Source organism: Lactuca saligna, chromosome 8 (genome assembly GCF_052625555.1).
Source record: "Lactuca saligna cultivar CGN05327 chromosome 8, ASM5262555v1, whole genome shotgun sequence".
Taxonomy (NCBI): Eukaryota; Viridiplantae; Streptophyta; class Magnoliopsida; order Asterales; family Asteraceae; genus Lactuca; species Lactuca saligna.
In genome coordinates, this window is record NC_136424.1 from 67,414,131 (window position 1) to 67,436,317 (window position 22,187).

At 35.8% G+C, this 22,187-nt stretch overlaps 1 protein-coding gene across 1 annotated transcript; it reads left to right on the forward strand.

The window, feature by feature from the left end:
* Positions 1-4,092: 4,092 nt before the first annotated feature.
* LOC145012733 (methyl-CpG-binding domain-containing protein 4-like) lies at positions 4,093-5,659 on the forward strand. Its single transcript, XM_078971519.1, has 2 exons — positions 4,093-4,257; positions 4,913-5,659. Exons 1-2 carry the CDS (start codon positions 4,195-4,197, stop codon positions 5,402-5,404), a joined length of 555 nt encoding a protein of 184 aa, XP_078827645.1. The 5' UTR covers positions 4,093-4,194; the 3' UTR covers positions 5,405-5,659.
* The last annotated feature ends 16,528 nt before the right edge of the window (positions 5,660-22,187 follow it).

Here is a 22,187-nt window from a genome sequence, read left to right on the forward strand (position 1 = left end):
CGTTATTGATTGACTGATGGAAGTGCCAAGAAAAGTGGTCTACTGCGGAGGTTTTGGTCTAGGCATCGGTTAATTGGACTTCAAGATTTAAGTATGGTATTCTTTCTAGGCATCGAGAGTTATCAATTTCGCTATAATTTGGAAAGTGTTCTTCTAGTCTTTAGGGGTTACATAATATTTTAGGATTGGCTTGTGATGGAGCACTAGTTGGTAAGCGTTGGTTGTCATCGGATCGATCGTTGGAAAGTAAGAAGGATTAGGAATTCTTCAATTCTCGTATGCTGTTAGAATTTAGTCAAATCAAATTGGGGGAGAATCATTCAGGAACAGGAGTGGTTTAGAAGCTTGGATGAGTTTCACATCCCCATTAGGAAGGAAGGCGGCCTAAGTGGTTGTTAGGATTGAGGATTGTGTGAGTTTAAAGTCAAGGAAGCTTACCAGCATTGAGATCGCATTCTCTTGGTGATTGATAGTAGGCTTCGGGGAAATAGGTTGGGGTCCCAGGCATAGCTCGAGTTATGCTTGGGTGTTTGGTCGAGTGTATGCCTAACTCTAGGAGTGTTCGAATTGATAGATTGGTGGTAAGGCATTGGGTTGCAATTATGTAAGTGGAAGTGTTGTAAGACTGCGGGGTGGCTCATAGCATTCACTAGTTAGCAGTTAGTGTACAAGTGTTATAAGACTATGGGGTGGCCCGTAGCATTCACTAACGGTCAGATAGCATGAGAAGTGTTGTAAGACTGCGGGGTGGCCCGTAGCATTCACTAGTTAGCAGTTAGTGTGGAAGTGTTGTAAGACCGTAGGGTGGCCCGTAGCATTCACTAGTTAGCAGTTAGTGTAGAAGTGTTGTAAGACTGCGGGGTGGCACGTAGCATTCACTAGCGATCAAATAACATTAGAAGTGTTGTAAGACTACAGGGATGACCGTAGCATTCACTAGTGGTTAGTCGGTGTGGGAGTGTGGTAAGACTGCGGGGTGGCCCGTAGCACTCACCGGTCCCTATTCAGCGATGAGATTGTGGTAGATCTGTGACTTGCTCACGGATTTATTCAAATGATATAGACCAAGGAGGGTCAATTTGCAAGACTGTAGGAGGGCCACAACATGCTGGAAACAGGAATTGGTAGGTCACGAGAGATCAGGTATGAGGAAAGACTACAGTTGGTCCTGTAGCGTTCAGCTTTGCATCAGAAAAGTGTTAAGATGTTTTGTTTACGGTTTTTAGTTTTGGTTTCAGGTACTTTGTGGTAGCAAAGGGAATAACTTGGGATGACTTCATTGCACACACCATGATGTTTTAGCATATTATGTTTACTCTGATGTTTTTTATATGGATACTCTGATTATGATGTTTTGGATACTTTGATTTATGTTTTGAGCAGATGTTTTGTTAACTATGGTTTTATTTAATAATTAAAAATGAAATTTTCGGGACCATATTTTATGTATGTTACAATTTCTCATCTGCTACTTGTGTTGGGGTACACTAGCAGACTCATTACCTATAGGTGTTGATGAATCATACTATTCAAGGCGTTTGGATTGTGTGTTCATTAGTGTACTCCATTCTTCTCAAGGTTGTCTTTTATGACTTACACCGACCAATTAATCCCCTAGTTGTATAGTCAAATAGTTGCTTTAAACCATTCGTCAGGTAAGATGATTCTTCTAGATGATCGTTAATTTGGATTCGTGAGAATCGACTAGGCGGGGCATATATGGGTACATTGTTTATAGATGTCCTCATTGGATTATATTTCCAAAGTGTATGAGAAAAGTTGGTTTTGCACGTTAATTGATTCTTATTATAATAACATTGTGAGGTTGAAATCCCTATGTATCTCACCATGTTTTCCAATCTGACTCACTCAGTTTATATGCATCATAGGTAACGATGATAAGACGCTGAAGACTTGAATATGATACCGAGTGATTGAAGAGAAGACACAATAATGTTCAGGACCGTTAGGTCTTTACGTTGTAGCATATGTTGTTTATTGATTATGACATCCTTAGAGTTTCATTATTTTGAGACAATCATTTGTACTCAAATGTTTTAATGTACTGGGATTTTTAGCAAATAAAGATGTCATGAATTTTAAAAGCGTAAAGAATTTTTTTTCAGTTCTAGAAAACAGGAGATGTCACATGTCCCCCCAAATGTTAATGACCGGAGGGGTGGATGACGAAGAAGTCTTGAAATCTAATTGCTTCTCCCACAACCTCTTTGTTGTCTTCTCTATCTCCATATCAATAACTAATGGTCTACTTGTACAAGAAGATCTAGTCATACACAATTAGTAACACCGTGTCCCTGACAATGGTATCAATTTGTTAGGGTGTCAAACCCAACAAATAATATGGGTACAAAATGACTCTAAATACACTGTTAATATGCACTAGAAAGTAATATAAGGAAGCAGCGTCAATCCTCAGAGATACGAGACAATTACTTATGCCTTTTTACACAAGATACAAAGTAGGGATTTGTTTGCAAGATTTGAAAAGACAACTAAAGAAATAACGTGTTGTAAAAGAATTCATATTTGTAAAAATTTCAACTCTATGTTTGACTGTCTTGTTAAAGTAATTCAATTATGAAATAACATTCACTCGATTATATCCAAGTTGGTACTTGGAAGTGTTAACAATCTGTAACACTTCCTATTCACCAAATTATTAGATTTAAAACAAGCTCTTTAAAACTAACCTAATCATTTAATTCAAATCTAAATAAGCTCTTAGAAATAAATCAAATGATTACAATAAACTTTACATGAATGTTCCCAATAACACTTAATGCTCCTCATAAGTTTGGGGTTGGGGTTGGGGGGGGGGGGGGGGGGGGGGGGAAGAAGAACGTGTGAATAAGATTTGCATTAAATTCATTCATTGGAAACCAATTTAGTGTTTGTTACTATGTCTAATTCACAAAACAATTATGGATTTTGCAACTTGGATAACTTGAATGATCTAATCCTAATTTAAATGTCCAATAAGATTCAAAATTAAAATCAAACTCTTTGTTGAAACAAAATCGAATTCACAGAAATTGAACAGAAACATGAATTCATATGATTAAACCACAAACAATAAGTCAAGACATAGAATTGGAAAAACTAGGGTTCTAGCCACATATGACTAGAACAAAATCATCAATCCTAGAAATGAAATGAAAGTACTAAAGTGGCTTACAAAGATGAAATTAAATGTTTCCAAATGATCTCCTAAAAGTTAATAGCTAAAACCCTTCTTCAAAAATCGTCCATTGGCCGTCTAGAATGAGAGATAATGTACGTAATGGTTAAAAGTCCAAAATTAGGTCATAATTTTTTTTTTTGCCAAAAGGCAGTTACGCGTCTCACACAACACTATGTCAAATATGGCTATATTGACACCACCATATGTGGCTTCAAAGTACGTTGCCTTCTTTTGACCCGAAAGTTTGTTGCTAAAAATGGCGAAAATATGCATTGACACAACCTCGTGTCAAATTGTGCTAGGTTGACACAACTCGTGTTAAGTGTGATGACCCGTGTGGATTTTAAAGCACAAACTCACATGACCCGTGTGAAGCCTTCCGTGATAAAAACTCAATTTCCACGTTTTCACTCCAAAATTTTCAAAAATCTACATCGGATCCTTTTTCATCATTACAAATTACCTCCAACCTTCGGAACCACCTGAAATGACATAAAAAAAAATGTGGATATGAAACGTGCCAAAATTCATGCCTAAAACAAGTAAATGCATGGTTTATTATTGAAATGCAATGCAAAAGAGTACTTAGCTTTTTAGTTATCAACTAACTTTTCGGTTAGTATTCAATCTAAATATAGTTTATACAATTAGGCTTTTTCAAAACATTGTTAAAGTGTATGGTGTCATTAACTTAAATAGCGGTCTAGTGGTTGATTTAAGAGCTTGAATGCTCACAGCAAACATAATTCATAAATTAAAACTATTTAACTATTAAGATTCGAAGTTCGAAAAGGATCGTTTTTTAAAGCTTTAACAAATATAATGTGGTTTAGGGGTAATAAATAATAAATATAGTCGAGTTGTGTTCAAATGGAAATTAGATAGATGCCCCGGCCATATAAAGTATAAGTTTAGGTGGAGCTGCGGATGCGACCCACTTCACGACGGGACACACGTGCGGGAGACTGAGAGCTACTCTGAGAAACAGAAACATGGAGAAAGGTTCTGCGAATGGCTCGTCGGCGGTGAAGAAGAGTCCGAAATCGTCGGCTAAGGTTAACTAAAACCCCAATTTATTTGAGTTTGTTGCGATCATGGCTTCATTGTTTTATAATTCTGATAAACACGAAGCATAATACGTCTTTCATCTCCTTTTTAGGGTTTTCAAGCGATTTTAGGGTTTTATGTGTACCTGTTACATGTTGTACATTTTCCTTAATCCGATCTGCGTTTTTCCTCATTGAGATTATGATACGTTTTTTAGTTTGAAGTAATTCTTCCCCGTTGCTCAATCTATGGCCCTACCACCAATAAAAAAAATTGTCCGCTGTTTTTCTGTATCTTGTGTGCTGAATACATGGAACTCTGATAGATTAGCTTGATATGCGATTTTTATTAAGCTTGTGTCAATTCTGCACATGAAAAACACCAGGTTGGGACTAAATGCCTTGTGTTCTTGTAGTGTGTGTCAAACAGCATGGTCTTCAATTTCTTTTCTTGGTGTAATGCTTAGTGTTTTAGTGTTATCTTTGTGTTGCTTACTTACTAAACGGCTTCTGTAACGAGTCTACAGCTGGAAACTACACATTATCTGCAAGTAAATTTGTATCAGGTTCTTTCTTCATATGTAGGGTTTTGAAGATGATTTCGTTTTATCTGAAAGTTTTTTGTATATAAATTGTTTTCAAGATTGATGTGGGTGTTATGCAGAGAGTGAGGGGCCCACCTCAGAGTTCTGTTGACACATTTGCTGTGCAATGTAACGAGTGTTTCAAATGGAGGACATTGACAACAGAAGAAGAGTTTGAAGAGTACAGAAGCAAGCAGAGTGAAGATCCATTTGTGTGCAAAAAACTGGAAGGAATCGAATGTGATAGCCCTGCTGACATTGAATACGATTCCTCAAGAACATGGGTGATGGATAAACCCAACATCCCAAAAACCCCAAAAGGTTTTCAAAGAATAATTATTCTGAGAAGAGATTACTCTAAAATGGATGTGCAGTATGTGACACCTGATGGAACAAGGATAAGAGCAGCTCCTGGAATCATCACATATCTTAAAGAACACCCGGAATACAGTGATATCTCAGCAACTGATTTCTGCTTCACATCTCCAAAGGTAATGAGTGATACCATTCCTGAACATATTGAGAAGAAAAGTCCAGGTGGCAGCAACAAGAAACCCAAAAAATCAAGTTGAATCATGTCTCTGCTTTTGCGTGTTTTGAAAAGCCTTTTATTATGATGATGATGATGATGATGATGATGACATAGAACAAGGTATCCTTTCTATCGTATTGTATGTTAATTTTAAATTTTCTGTAGTTTTTTGGTGACTTGGTAGGAATCAGGGAATGGTATCTTGTATGCAGTCTAGTATGTGGATTATGATGATTATGTTGATGGGATTATATTATTATGGATATATAATTGAGCCTTATGAGTTTCATAGAAAGCTTAACTGGTTATTGTCCATTTCCAGTGTAGCTAGTTTTGGTTTGGTTTGCCTTGGCGCTTCAAACCATAAAAAAACATGTTTAAAATACTCTTCAGATTAAAATAAAGGTGAGCGTCATACATAAAATACCCTGAAAATCAAATATAGTCATGACTCAAATATCAACATAAATAAGGATCGCAATTTGCAAGCCTATATAATGGAGTGGAAATCCCGAAGCTGTAGTGTGGAAACTCTGTCAACATCTTTGATATAACCATTTTATCTCCTCAACACCCGGAGGTATCCAATCTTTTTGGAGATTACAAATTACAAGGAATAAAGCGAGCTCTAAATGTGATCCATTTTTTTTAATAGTTGAATTTTATTAAAAAGGAATTAGTAATAAGAGGGAAAAAATACATGAAAAGTAAAGGGTTTTGTAACCATCCGGTCCAAGAAATATAAGATTTTCTATTTCTACAAGAAAACCAAAAAAAACAAATAATCTACCACTAAATGATAGATAAGCTCGACAAATCGTGTTACCAAAAACTACATCATTCGTGTACCTTCACCTTCTCAGGGGTGGGTCATTTGGACAATTGGACAACCGCTTGAATCACCATTTTTCTTTATTTTGGTAATAGCTACAGAATCTGGTTAAGGCAAAAGCCCTGAATCAAATAATTGCAAAGGTAACAGGACATCCAACCACCTAGCAACAATAGCCCAAGTAAGTGCCGCTATCTCACAATCCCCAAACAAGTGTTGTAAGTTTTCCGTCTCCAACCAGCAAACCGGACAGAGAATCATTGTAACATCAACACCTCTAGTAGGAAGGTTCGTTCTAAGCGGAAGACGACCCATAAGCAAACACCATGTAAAAATGTTAACCTTCCTAGGAAGGTAAACATTCCAAATCATGTTACTCTTAACATCGAGCAACATTCATTGTTTCATATGCCTTCTAGTACTTTTGACCGGAAACTTACCATTATCAACCAAGTCCCACCGCCATCTATCAACACCCATTCCCAACCGATATCCCGCTACAAGATATGTGAGCACGCTAAATCGAGAAGTCTTGAATCCAACAACAAGCTCGCGAGACTAATCACAAACACATTGATCATCACTACATTGATCCCTAACTAAACAAAAAAGGTTATGTTCAAGTTGGAAGAGAGTTTGAAACCAAAAGGTCAAAGGGATTCCACCATACCATGTATCCTTCCAAAAATATGTAGTAATGTGGTCTCCCACATTTCAAAAAGTAGTAGAAAAGGAATCACCCTTTTTTCATGCACAACACACAAAGACTTCAAAATACGATTTCCTAACCCCATCCCCGCGGTTAGTAACACCAAATTCAAGAAAAAACAACTCACATGCAAAGCTTTTATAACTTCTACCCATAGTGCATCATGTTTTATAAGAAACCACCATCTCCATTTTTGTAACATGGAGTAATTAAAACATTTCAGACTTCTGATCCCCACACCACCCTGATCCTTTGAAGCAATCACTAAATCCCAAGCTACCCAATGTATCTTGCGAACTATCTTCAAAACCCAAAAAAAGTGAGCCCTAAGCGATTCCAACATCTTTTTTTTACTTGATTCGGCATAAAAAAACAAGGACATTAAATAAATTCTCAGTGATCCAAGGAAAGATGAAAGTATCATAGACGACCCCCTATGAAGAACATTTCAACTTTCCAAGAAGAAAGCTTCTTCTTAAATCAATCAAAAATGCTCTATCAACTTTGAACTTGAGCCATATTTTTATAGTCACTAGAAGCCCTAGATAAAGAAACATAAGCTTACCCGGGGCACAACCAGTAATCTTTGCCATCTCGACCACTTCTTCAGGTTGAACCCCCCAAACCATACAAATTTGACTTATGAAGGTTCATCTTTAACATCGACACAAGGTAAAAATAGTTAAGCATCATAATCATGTTTTCTGTATTTATCTTAGACCATTCACCCAAAAATAACACATCATCCACCACGAAGGTGTGACAAGATAAGATTATCTGGCCCCACCACTACTCCACTCAAAAGCTCTGCAAATTTTGCATCTTCAAGAGCCACATGTAATCCTTCCATACGAATAATGAACAAATACAAAGAGAGCGGGTCACATTGCCTAAGACCTCTCTCGATACAGAACTTCTGAGACGGGTTCTCATTAACTAACACAGGCGCTTTAGCCAAGTTCAACCATGCTCGAATCCACTCTTTCCATTTAACACCAAAACCTATAAACTCTAACATTTGCATCAGATAATCCCAATTTAACGAGTCGTAAGTCTTTTCAAAATCGATCTTGAACACCATCAGTTTTTTTCTCTTCTTTTAAACCTCATTTACCATTAAGGGCCCATCAAGAATTTGATGACCCTTTACAAAAGCGGATTGCTTTATATTAACAATTAACCCAATTACTGAAGCAATCCAATTGACAAGAACTGTAACGTCCCTAAAATTACAATAGAGATATTTCATTTAAATTAGATTACCAAATTAAAATTGTTTGCCAACAATCATTAAGTGAGATTTATTTGTTTGAAAACCATAAGATTAGCAACGTTGATTTGCAAAACAGCAGAAACCAAAATCTTCGATGTGAGTGTACATTCCCGTCGAGCTCTTCAAACAAGCAACATGCAATACATTGAATCCACAACTGTACGCGTAAAGTTTAGTGAGTTCCTCGGTATACCAAATAATCCACCATATATACAGTTCATACAAAAAAAATTATTGGTTGTAAGGCCGATATGCCAACTCTCCTTTCAACATGCATACCACACACATAATCATCATACGTATCGTCCACTAACACTCTTGCCACTGCACATCTTTCCAGGCTACATCCTAGTCTTTCATTCTATTCATTTCCATATCCAAATCCGGGGTAAGTGCTAATACTGACAACCTCATCATAAATACATATACAAATGTGGTCGGGAGTGAGATAGACAGTCGAATAGATGTTTGTAGCGTCTGATTCCTGTAACGTATTTAAATTCAAGTAATTTCATGTTTTGCTTTGGAACTTGGCGAGTTAGAGGCCCAACTCATCGAGTAGACTCGACTTTATTCAGGGGTTTTAGTGATCTACTCGACGAGTTAGGGGACCGACTCGATGACTAGAAGTTGTTTAGATGAAACCCTAATATTTAGGGTTTGCACGCTATTTAAACAACTTATATTGTCCCAACCCAACCTCCATCGTCCCTCCCAAATCATAGAAACCCTAATTCGAAACCCTAACCTTTTTTGAGTGATCTTGAGCCATCTTTGTGTGTCTTGTGGTGGTTTGAAGCTTGAAGAGGAAGTAGAAGCTTGAGTATTCCAGGAGAAGCAAGAAGGTCCAGAGTTTTTGCTCCATTCTTAGTTCGTTCAAGGTAAAAAGTTTCAACCTTGACCATCTAATTCTTAGATCTCTAGTTAGGGCTCATCTCTACCTTTTCTAAGCCTTTGTAAGGCCATATTCGGGATTGGGTGTGTACCATTAAGTTATACTTCAGATCTGGAACCATTGAGGGTTCCCATGGCATAAAGGTGCCAACTTTATGGCTATGGGAGGCCCATGCATCTTATAAACCTCTTTTCATGGCTTTTAGAGCCAAATACCCCATGCATGGACACCAAGTGTGTAACTTTACGTATAATATGGACCCTAGGAGATCATATCTATGTTTTGGATGCTTTGAGACCCACTGAGATCGGTTATATAGTTTTGGACAAAGAGTGACTCGAGGAGTCTTTCATGGGACTCGGCGAGTTAGGTCGTATTTCTCATCAAACCCTTTCTGTTAAGGGGCCGGGTGTTAAGATAGAAGAGCACCCATTCGTTGAGGCTCATTAGGGACCTGGAAATCATGGAATTCAGCGAGTGTATAAACTAACTCGGCGAGTTCAAGGCAATGTCCCAACCCATGAATATGGACTCGACGAGTTCAAGGAGAACTTGGCGAGTCATAGACTAGACACCTTCATTCGGATGAAGACGAACTTGACGAGTTCAAGGATGAAATCGGCGAGTCGGTTGAAGAAGGTCTCGATGTTTTGGTTAAAGGAGAACTCGTCGAGCTCTTGACCAACTCGGCGAGTCAAGTCAACCGGGCGTTGACTTTGACCAGGGTTTTGACTTTGACTTTGACTTGAACTTGAGTTGACCCTTGTAAGGGGGTTATGAGTATTAAATGGTAATCAAGAAAGTTGTTGTGTAGGAATTGAGGAGTTAAGACGAGTTGATTTCCGTACCAAGGACAGTGCAAACACTACATGACATTAAGGAGAGTTACCTTCCAGTAGAAGTGGGTCTAAGGTACTAAGGTTGGCCCACTAGTATTTGATTATAGTTTAGATGATTGCCTTTATTATATTTTTCTGGTTTGCTACTACCTAGTATGTTTATGTGCTAGCATGATATGTTATATGTTATAGTGGTAGTAGAGGGGAATAGTCCCTAAGTTTGGTTGTTAGGACCGAAGGGTAGGCCAGCACCCCGTAACTGCTTGACATGGGTAGGTCAGCACCCTATAACTACTTGAGGGTAGGTCGGCACCCCAGAATGGTCGGACAGGGTAGGTTGGGCACCCCAGAATTGCCCGGCAGTATGTATTCTATGTGATTATATGGTATGTGGTATGAGCTTTGTGCTTACAGTTTTCATCTTTGTTTCAGGTACCTCTTCAGCGAAGGGGAAGGAGCCGATGCAGTAGCAGCACATCACACGCACACCAGATTCCGCACTATGTGATTCATGGGATTGTACTCTGATTTTATTACTATTGATGATATGATTTTGAAACATCTTTATTATGGTTATGTGGATTGATATGTTATCAATATTGTTTTTGGTAAACGAGTTTATAAATTACTTATTTAAAAATAAAATTTTTGGCCTTGAAAATTGGGATGTTATAATCTTCATACCCGAGAGCAATAAATCAAACAAGAAGCATGAAATAGGCTTTTGATCAAGAGTTCTCAGGCTATCCAACTTAAACCATATCTATTGTGACATCCACATTTTCACGGTCAGAAAAGTCCTTTTTATTTATGTTTATTTTAAAACGGATTTTATTTATAACTGCGGAATTTGTCTTATAAAAGTATTTTCGAAGAAATGTTTTTCATTGATTTATTAAAAACTTGAGATGTCATAACTGGTACAAGACACATAAGCATAAACTTGAGATGTCATAACTGCGAAACGAACCATGTCTAACAAGGTTCGAGTACACCTCTTAGCGACACCATTAAGTTGCAATGTCCTAGGAGGTGTCAATTGTGAAACTATTCCACATTCCTTGAGGTAGCTATGGAATTTGATACTAAGATACTCACCGCCTCTATCTGATCTAAGCATCTTGATCTTCCTGCCCAATTAATTCTCAAATTCTTGTTTGAACTCTGTAAACTTTTCAAAGGTTTCTGACTTGTGCTTGATTAAGTAGATATAGTCATATCTATTATAATCATCAGTAAAAGTCACATAGAATCGATTTGCATCCCTTGTGGTGGATCTGAAGGGCCCATACACATCTATGTGTATGAGATCCAACAATCATTCACTTCTTTCACAAGAACGGGTGAAAGGTGGCTTAGTCATCTTCACTAGTAAACAAGACTCGCACGTATCATCTAACTCAAATGATTCCAACACCCCATCCTTTTGGAGTTGGGCAATGTGTTTCTTGTTGACATGTCCAAGACGACAATGTCACAAGCACTCTTTGTCTAAACCATTAGATGAATCAATTTGTAAAACACTATTACCAAAATTGTCTACAACCATCACATTTTCATACACACCATCACAAGGTAAAGCTTCAAAATAAAATACACCATTTTTATAAGCATAAATAGATCCATTCTCATTGTCAAAAGAATATCTAAAACCTCGTCTATATAAAGCATGAAATGAAATGATGTTTCGTGTCATCTCAGATGAGTAGCAACAATTATTCAAATCTAAACACCACCCAATACCAAGCATTAAGTTATAAACTCTAATCTTGGTAACAGGTGACAATCTCCTATTGCCCATGATCAGGTTCATTCTCCCATGCTCCACATCTTCACTTTTTATTAGCCCCTGCAAATCAATACAAATGTGAAAACCAAATATTGTATCAAGGACCCAAGAATGAGGATGTGAAGAGTTTTTAGATAAGATAGTGTAAATACTTGTCGAGGTTGGCTTCACCTTGCCATCCTTTACGTCTTGCGAGTATTTGGGTAGCTTCGTTTAGTGCCCTTTGCCATGGAAGTAGAAGCAAACAACCTCTTTGGGATCGGAAACAGGGGTACATCAGAACTGGACTTGCCTTTAACTCCATTGCTTGATGACCCAGCTTGGGACTTTCCCTTTCAATTCTGTTTAGGAGGACCTTTCCTCTTCTTCCCCTTTCCTTGTCCAATGACCAAGATAGGAGTAGCAGTAGCAGGAGTGGAGGCAACACTTTTTCCTTTTATTCCACTTTCAGCTGTTCGCAGTAGGTTCTGAAGTTGAGCCAATGTGGTCTTTTGGTTGTTCAGATGATAAGTCATGATAAACTGATCATAACAACTGGGAAATTAGTGCAAGACTATATCAATAGCTAATTCCTCATCAAAGTTCACATTAAGCTTCAGCAAGCGTTCCACACATAGTTGCATTCGTTGCACGTGGTTGCTGATGGACTCTCCGTCTTTTGTCTTACTGTTGATGAGGGACTTTACTGCCTCGTATTTTCTTAATGAGATCGTTGGTGGTACTTTTCCACCAAGTCCTTGTTCATATCATACGGCCAATAATCCTCTTAGAAACTATCTAGCTCAGGAGTCATAGTCACTACCATGATGTGGGCAACCTTTTCCGCATCATTGTAGTGTTGCCTATACTTAGCTAGCTCTTCAGGAATAGCTTTTGTTTCATCAATCTCGAGAAGTTCCTTTTCGAGCATATACTCTGTTTCCTCGAAACGAAGAGCCATCTTGATGTTTCGCATCCAATCATTATAATTGGTGCCATCAAAAGTAACCCTCGAGCAGATGTTCAAGAGTAAGAATGTAACATTCGTTCCTCAAGGTATTATTTTAATAGGTAAATTAACATTAGCCTTGGACTTGGAACTTTTTGGAGTAGACCTTAGAAATTTGGGCCAAGAAGATGGGCCACTCATAACCCGTACACCAGGCATAACATGGCATACACGGGGTGTAATGGCCATTGGATTCGAGGGACGTGGGTGCGTACGCCCAGTGTACGCGGGCATATCCTATAAATACCCCAGTATAGCCTCCCCTTTTGTCCTCCTCACCTATCCATCACCCTCAAAGAAACCCTAATTCGTTTATGCTCTTTTGTGTGTGTATTTGACACTCTTGAGCTCATTTTTGTGAAGAAAAGCTTCGTAGAAGCAAAGTGAAGTTGGAGGAGAAGCCCTTGAGTATCTTGAGCTCAAGGATCTGGATCAAGATCATCATTTGGTAGCAAGAGGAGGTATAAAGCTCTTATCTTTCCTCCTCAAAGTCTAGATCTAGGATTTTGAAGATTTGGACCTTTTTAGGTCCAAAGATTGGATCTTGACTATGCAACTTCGATTTTGAGCTTAGGGTTGCCACCCTTGAAGCTCAGTGAGTTCCTTTAGCTATAAAGTTGCAAGATTTGAGGCTTTTATGAAGCCATGCAAGAGATCTAACCATTTCTATGGAAGTTCATGGTCATTTTTAGTGTTGTGCTCATTTGGTGGGTTGTCAGCCACCAAGTGATCAACTTTAAGGGTTGGGACAAAGCATGGGACTCATATCTGTCATTTGGACGTACTGTCTTAAGGGATTAAGCCATTTTAGAGAAAATTGCTTATCAGAATAGTACGTTGGTCGTACATACCAGTACGCGCAGCGTACAAACCTTTTCAACAATACGCCCAGCGTACACTCAGTCAATGGACTTTTTTTATTTGGGCCTTGGTTTGGGCCAAGTGTTGGACATAGTAGTAAGGAGCTGTGATGGGCTTTCAGAAGTCAGTTAAGGGCCCAAGGATTTGTAGGCTTGAAAGGAAAGCTCATTTGAAGAGTTGGGTCCAATTTAGAAAATTGAGCCATTTGGGAACTTAATGGGCCTTAGTGAGGACAAGAAAGGATTGGGACTAGGTCATGGCCCAAATTTGATCAGAAGGGTAAAATAGTCATTCTACCCATAGAAGAACCTTCGGTTTTTGATTAAGTGTTTATTTGGTCATTATAGTCGGGGAGTAGTTGGAGCAGTAGACAGTGTCACTTTTGCATGAGTTTCAGCAGCCAGATTGAGAGGTGAGTTTTCCTTCAGTAGGAATGGGTCTAAGGCATCAATGCCGGCCCGTTTAAGTAGTTATAGTATGTTGGGGTTAGTCCGATGTAGTTTATATGTTTTCGGACTTTAGTCTGATGCTGGAGCAGTCTCGAGAGATAGTTATGTATGCTAGATGTCTTTGTGATTCATGCATGTTACTTGTTATTTATTGTGTGTTCTGGGCTTCAGTCTGATGTCGGAGCAAGCCTGATGTATGCTAGTCTATATGTTGTATGTTATTTGTTCCAGGCTTCGGCCCGATGTCGGGCAAGCCCAATGCAATATATGTGATTAAGTTATATGTTTATGTTATGTTGTGTATGTTTCGGGGTAATCCCGATGCCGGGGTGAGCCAGATGCCCGATGTAGCCGGATGCCGGGGTGAGCCCGATGTCGGGTAAGCCGATGCCAGGATTCGTCCCAATGCAGTTGGGAGTAGTCCCAGAGTTATGTGATTTGGTATATGTATGTGTATGGCATGTGGTAATTTGGGGGAGCCCACTAAGCTTCATGCTTACAGTTTTCACTTTTGGTTTCAGGTACTTCCGGTAGCAAAGGGAAGAGCTCAGGGTGATCACATAGCACACACCATAATTTTCAACCTGGGATTGTTTGAGACTCTGATATTTTATCATTTTTTTTTGATACAGTATTTTATATGATATTTTGAGTCACGTGACACTTGGTTTCTTATTGTTTATGGATGATTATGGTTTTTATAATATGTTTCAAATGAAAATTTTGGGTCGTATTTTTGGGATGTTACAGAGAAGTTGTTGTTGGAGGAGTTGTTGTTGTTGGAAGAACCAAAAGCATCGTTGGGAGTTGACATCTAAAAAGGAAGAAGGACAAATTTTGGTTAGATAGAAATATTCCTCAATATAACACCTAAATGAAATATTAAGGCTAGGATCCAACTAGATATTACACAACTTACAAAATGGATGTTGTAATCTAATTGTGAAATAAATAAAGGTAGGTAAATGACGATTTACCAATTTCACCACGAAATGAAATTTTTTTTAAACGGATTAGGTTTTTAGTGAAATTCCTAGATTTAATGACATATTTAATCTCGATTATATCATTTTCATTTGTGACTAGGATACCAAAGATCATAAACATCACACCACCTTATTCTCCCAAGATGTACTCCAAGGCCTCAAACATCAAAAGCTTCACATAAACATCAAGAAAAATCAAATGGGGCTAGGTTTTTCGATTTAAGAGGGTAGAGGCTAAAAAGAATGACCTAAACCTAGAGTTAAGGTACTTAAATATGGTGGAAACCCTAAACTTCATAGGCTTGGGTTGCAATACCCACGACGTCATTGCCTCCCCTTGTCACGTCGTGGTGTCCATTCGGACATGCTTTTCACTTAAATGTCATGCCACGTCATGGTTATTAGAACACCACGTCGGAACATAAGGTTTTCCCTAAAAACCTCATCTTTGACCTCATTAAGTCTTCAATTAATCCATTTTGGAAAACGGGTGTTACAAGAACCTTTGCAACAACTTTATATTGCATTCCAATAAGGCTAATAGAATGGTAATCAGTCACAAGCAAATAACTATCAACCTTGGGGATCAAAGTAATAAAAGATGTGTTACACCATAGCAGAATTTGATTGTTATAAAAAAAATCAATCATGTACTCCATCACATCATGTTTTAAGCAATCCTAATTCTTCATAAAAAAAACGGGAATCCATTGGGACCGGATGATTTTTCTGCAGCACAAGACCAAACCACTTTCCACACTTCATCCAACATAAAATGAAAGTACAGAAATATCACTTGATCCAAACAAAGTGATTTATATGCCTAACTACATTTGTAAATCGGTGGCCCTTGATCTCGTTGGAATTTAGATAAGAATAAGTAAATTTATTTAAAAAAATAAAATAAACATTTTATATCTATGTCGGAGCAATAATCAATCCCCATCAATCTTGACTCCATGTATATAGTTAATTGTCTTCTCTTTCGTTTGAGCAAACTATTTTTATGGTTTTATCCCATTAAAAGAAAGAATGTGAATCTCATCCGTAGTTTTCATGGGATTGCATTTCAACATTTTGAACAAAAAAACCGTTACACGCTTTCTAAATACTCCAGAACACTGAGTACAACAGGACCTAGAGTAATATGTGCCTTTTTCTACTAGATATCTCATGAGATGCGTGCACAAACACACACACACACACACACACATATATATATATATATATAGAGAGAGAGAGAAAAGAAAGAAAAGGAAAGAGACCTAGAGAGTGTATGTGTTTGTGTGTGTGTGTGTGAGAGAGAGAGAGAGCAACTAGTCAAAAAAAATGATAATTTTGCAATTATGGGCAATTTTGAGGGAAATATGTATAAAAGTCTTTATATTTTGGTTTTATCGACAAAAAAGTCATCCCTGATTTTATTTTATTTTTGCACTTTAACTATTGGAATTGTCTATTATTTGCAATTTGGCTCAATTTTCAAGTTACCGCAAATAAAACAAGTTTCGATGGTTAAATTTTAAACAAAATATTAATAGTGACTTTTTTGTCAATAGACCAAAATATAGGTATTTTTTAATGCATAATAATTTTTAACCTCAATCTTATCTATTTTAACATTAAGAGGGTGGGTGGGATTTCATTTTGCCTAAAACATTTTGAACCTCAAAATGACTTTTAGGCAAAATTATTTATTGACTTATGGCGGTGAAAAAATAAATTTTTTAAAAATTAGCTTTTGTGGTTTGGAAAAGTGAATATGACAATAAGTTTTTTTTGTAAGTGTTTATCTTAACTTATACATGTTTTAAGGAGTATTTGATTTTTACAGCCGAAAAGTTATAAGAGGTTTCGAAAAGTTAGAATTCCTAACTTAGTGAAATCCTTTTTTCTTGTTGAAACACGCTTTAAATTATAATTTTGCTGAGACAGGCATTGCAATTTATTTGATTTTGAATATATAATAATAAATAAATACAATTTTTTAATTATATTTCTATTTAATAAAGTATAAAAGTCAATTAAAATGTAAAAATATATTGTTATGAAATGTATTGTAGGTTTTTTAAGATGGAACTAAATCAAATTTTGATACAAAATACATCCACACACCAAGTACTTGGTAGAAAAATATTTATGTGGGTTGATGTGTATCAAAAAACACGATTACAAGTAAGATAATATGTAGATGGATTTTTTTGCCAGTTACATAAATAAGTTTTAAGACAATTATGAAACCACTGTTCATATTGGTAACCACTATGAAAATACAAGGTAAACTCTTAGTCTATCTTCTAAAACTAGCCATTTGAGTGAAAGTCAACCCATATCAAAAATTCAATGGTCAAAGTCAACTCTAACTGTCTTCCATGTCGTGGCCAACTAAATGGCCACGTTGTGGTCATTCAACCTGGTCCCACTCAAACTCCGCTTACCACGCCATGGCAGACATGCTACCACGCCATGGCAGAAACCAGACAATATAGTCGCGACCAAACCAACCTCCACATCGTGGCAAGCAAGTCAACATGTCGTGGAAACTCTACGGAGACAACTTAATGGATTAAGCTCTTAACTCCAATTCCCAGAGAGGTACACAGCTCATATTTGAATCTCTACAAGGTCTAAATGGATAAGTTTCTAACTTTATCTAATAGGACACCTTAATAAGACAAGATCTTTACTCCAAAGCTCTTAATGAGTGTACCAAAGGCATAGACACTAAAACGATTCATTTCATACCATTTTCCAACTAACACCATGGTCTAGAAGCCAAAAGATGCACCTAAAGGGTCTGGGGTATACTTAAACTCCAAGGACAAGAAGATTGGTACTAAAAAGCTCATAAAAAGACCTAGAATGAGATCTAGAGAAACAAGGATCAAGGTTGAGACTTTGTACCTCCACAAGGTCTGAAATGAGATGAAGATATTAGATCTAAGCTTGAACCAAGCTAACAAAGCACAAGATGAGCTTCTCATTCCTTCAATCTTAACAAAAAGGCTTCACACACTCGAAATACACACATTAGGCTAGGGTTTGGGTTGGGATCGGTTTTGAAGGATGAAGGCTGCCAAATGAGATAGCAATAGGAGTTAGTGCCCTTAAATAAAATATAAACTTAGATATCTAGGGTTTGCACCAAAATTACCGCCACCCCATGGAAAATAGGTTGCCACGTTATGGCACTACGCAGCTTCGCATTTTAATTAGACGATTGCCATGCTGTAGGGCCTTAGCTACCACGTCATGGCCCACCCAAAAGCTTCACAAATAAATAATTAAAGTAAATTACTTGGGAAAAGCAATACCTGAAAATTGGATGTTGCAGTATGACTTTTTTATAACCACTATTGCTAGTTGTAATGTTTTTTCAACAAAAATATATTATGATTTAGATGGTGTTTTAAGGGAAAAAAAACAATAAGTTGGGATTTCTAAATTTTCAAAAATCTTTATGACTTTTTGGGTTGTAAAAGTCAAATACACGTTAAAACATGTATAAGTTAAGACAAACACTTTTCAAAAAACAACTTATTGATTTGTTGAGTTTTCCCAACCACAAAGCTAATACAAAAACATTTTAAAAAATTAATTTTCACACCACTATAAATTAATAAGTTATTTTGCGTAAAAATCATTTTGATATTCAAAAAGAAATCGCAAACACCCTCTTAATCTTAAAATAGATAAGATTCTAGGTTAAAAATTATTATGCGTTGAGAAAAAAATGTATTTATATTTTGGCATGTTGACAAAAAAATCCACCATTGATCTTTTGTTTACGATTTAACCATCAAAACTTATTATTGTTTGCGGTAACCTGAATTGAACTAAGTTGCAAATAATAGCCGGTTCCAATAGTTAAATTGTAAAAAATAAAAAAATAATAATAAATAAAAAATGGAGTGACTTTTTTTTGTCGTCAGAGACAAAATATAGACGTTGATACATATTTTCTCAATTTTAATGGTGCTTTTTGATTTTTTTTTTTTTTTTCAAAAAAAATCATTGGGTAAATTCGTATGAGAAATAGCAATCTTCGATACTCATCACGTGTGATCTAAAGCTCTAAATCAGATGGAATAATAATTGCAAAAAACTTGAATCTGTGTTGTAAAAGTTACACTTATTCATTATTGGAATGCATCAAAATATGGTATTAAACTATGGTATTTTAGAAGATGCAACACTTTTACACATTAGATCATTTGCAATACTCTCCACAACAAAAGTCTTGGAGACTTTCCGGATCAACCACCTTGAGCAATCACGAACCACTCCACCACAACAAGAACGAAGAGAAAGAAATAAGAGAGACACAAAAGAAGACTAAGAGAGAAGAAGAAAACGATTGGCGTTGTCCTTCGTCTTCTCCACCACAAATCACCACGACCACGCCTGACAACAAAGGTTCGGGCTAGTGTGCATGGAAAATGCTCGCGGCCACGTAGACCACGAGCCCCTTAGTTTTCAGTACTCCAGACGGCCTTACCCCCAAATTTGGTGTTAGACCCACAGGGTTTTGAGGCAACGCCAAACATTTATGGAATTTGATGGTGGAAAAAATATTAAAGAGTGACAAGTTAATAATACATGTTACAAGTAATCTGGTTTGATCTACAACAATCCTCAATTACAAATTTCTCCAACATTTGCCTCAAATGAAACGTTCGATTTTTACACCATTTTAGATTGATGATATCCTTTCAGAGGATTGGCCTCGGCAAACATGCTCCGCCAGTTTGAGTTTTTCTCTCAAATATCACTCGATGTGTGTTTCCAAACTGTAAAGGTGTATGTGTGTAAGGGGAATTTGCCATTATTGATCCTAAACTGCTTAATCCTGTCAACTTAATGACTTTGTTGGACCATTTTATTCTCTAATAATATATTGTCCAATATTTTGTTTTCTTTAAACCCAAAAATACACAAGATCTCTTAAAACTTCACTTTTCTGTAAAAGTCGATCTTTGAAATACTCATTTGTTATTTTCTTAGGCTATATGGAGTGGAACTCGTTAAAGAAAGATGCTAAGACGTATTATAAGTGTTACAGACCACCCCTTAAGAGGTGTTAAGCAAGTTGCTAAGAATGAGGTGTTAAGCTGGTAACAAGAGGAAAGAGTTGAGAGAAATTGAAAATAAGTGTTTTGATTGATTGATATTATTTATTTTTTTTTCCTTTTTTTTCTCCTAAAATCAAACCTATTAAATTGATATGTTACCACTCCCTATCTTTTGTGCTAGACTTGCTAAGATTACATGACATTAAAAATAAAAAATAAATAAATAAAAAACCCTTACATGGCAACGTATTAAGAGCATTATCACTCCCTCTAACATTAGTATTACCATAATATCAATCAACCTTCAATCACATTATTTGACTGAAAAGTTAATCAAACCCTCTATATTTTTAATAGATTTGGCAAAATGACTATTTTAACCTCATTTTTATTTTAGTTTTTATTATATAATTAATTATTACTTGTTTTATTTTTTTAATAAATAAGTAGTCTTTCCTTTTGTTTTTTTTTTCTAATTATTTTTCTATGTACGTTATTCATATATAAAAATTATGTAAGAAATTTTACATATCAACCTTTTGTATTATTTATTTAGTTGAAAATATAGAATTAATAAACATGATACAACATACCGACTATTACCACTCATTCTCATTATGATTGGATTTAAAAATTAAGGCTGACAACTTTTTATACGACTTGTGACCCGACATGAAACCGATAAAAAGATAAATGGGTTAAGGTTGAGTTTTTCAACCTATCAACCCGTTTATTAAACGGGTCGTATATGGGTTTGCAAAAAAAACATACATGTTGACCCGCTAATCAATTTAGGATTTTAATAAAATAAAAAAAGTTATAAACTTTATAAGTGTATTAAGTATTATTCTATTGAATCGGATCTGATATGTTGTCTACCTTAAGGTTATTGACCGGTGATCCTTAACATATTAATCATTTTCACCATGTTTGTCCAAAATAATCTCAAAGATAAAATCGAATAAGCCTTTGCCCTTTAGCCTTATATGCATACCATGACACACTCTATGTTCAGGGGCGGAACCAAAAAAAACTTTTAGGGCGTTATATATATAAATATATATATATATATATATATATATATATATATAAAAGACTGGTCCGTTGATTTTGAAAGCCCTATGCGAAAAGTGAAAATGAAACTGTGAATACAGTTTTTTTTATATAGAATAAATTTAAAAAAGAAAAACTAAAAAATAAATTAAATTAGATAAAATGGAATTATACAAATTTATAAAATTTGAGGTGCGAAATATGTAAATTTTGAAAACTAACTTACTAAAATATTTTAACTTCAAAATATGAAAGACCAAAGTGTAACTTTAAAAATGAATTATTTAAATAATCGGCAAGTGAACTACAAATAATTTTTAAATAATTGGCACCAAAATATGTCTTATTTCTAAAAATTTTAAAAAAAAATAAAAAAAATAAAAAAATAAAAAAAGAGTAGTTTTGAGGGTGTGCCCAAGCCTACCTTGGTCTTAAGGTCGTTCCGTCGATATCTATGTTTGTATTAATGTTTTAATATGAACATATTTGGATGTTTCATTTATACGTTTAAGAAGTATCCACATCGGTTTTTATTTCATCTTGCAAGTGATGACTAAGCATATATCGATATTATATATCATATGGATATGTGTTGTAATTCGTTTAAAGGGCGCATATATCATATTTTATATTTTATATATATATTAGAGGGGTACATATTGTGTTACAGGTACTATTTATATATTATATTTATTTTGACGGGCAGCAAGAAATATATATTGCAAGTTTAGAAAGGTTTGCAATTGTAGGATTTATTTTATTATTATTATTATTATTATTATTAATGTCTACACACAAATATATATTTTAAGATATATAAAACATTTTTTAAATTTTTAGTGGAACCATTTTAGAGAAAATGTTAATATTATAATATATATATATATATATATATATATATATATATATATATATATATATATATATATATATATAATTGTTGATGTGGCAATAGAAACCACGTTTAAAAGATAAGTGTTATTACATTGATATAAGTAATTGCAAAGCTGATGTTGCACAATTAAAACATTAATGATATTGCACCGATATAGATGGTCTAAAACTTATGTTTTCTAA

What these genes read in the sequence shown, in the direction of transcription:
- LOC145012733 (XM_078971519.1), top strand. Translation starts at nt 4,195, where the DNA reads ATGGAGAAAGGTTCTGCGAATGGCTCGTCGGCGGTGAAGAAGAGTCCG. An exon ending in GTCCGAAATCGTCGGCTAAG is followed by an intron (nt 4,258 to 4,912) that starts GTTAACTAAAAC and finishes GGTGTTATGCAG; the next exon opens with AGAGTGAGGGGCCCACCTCA.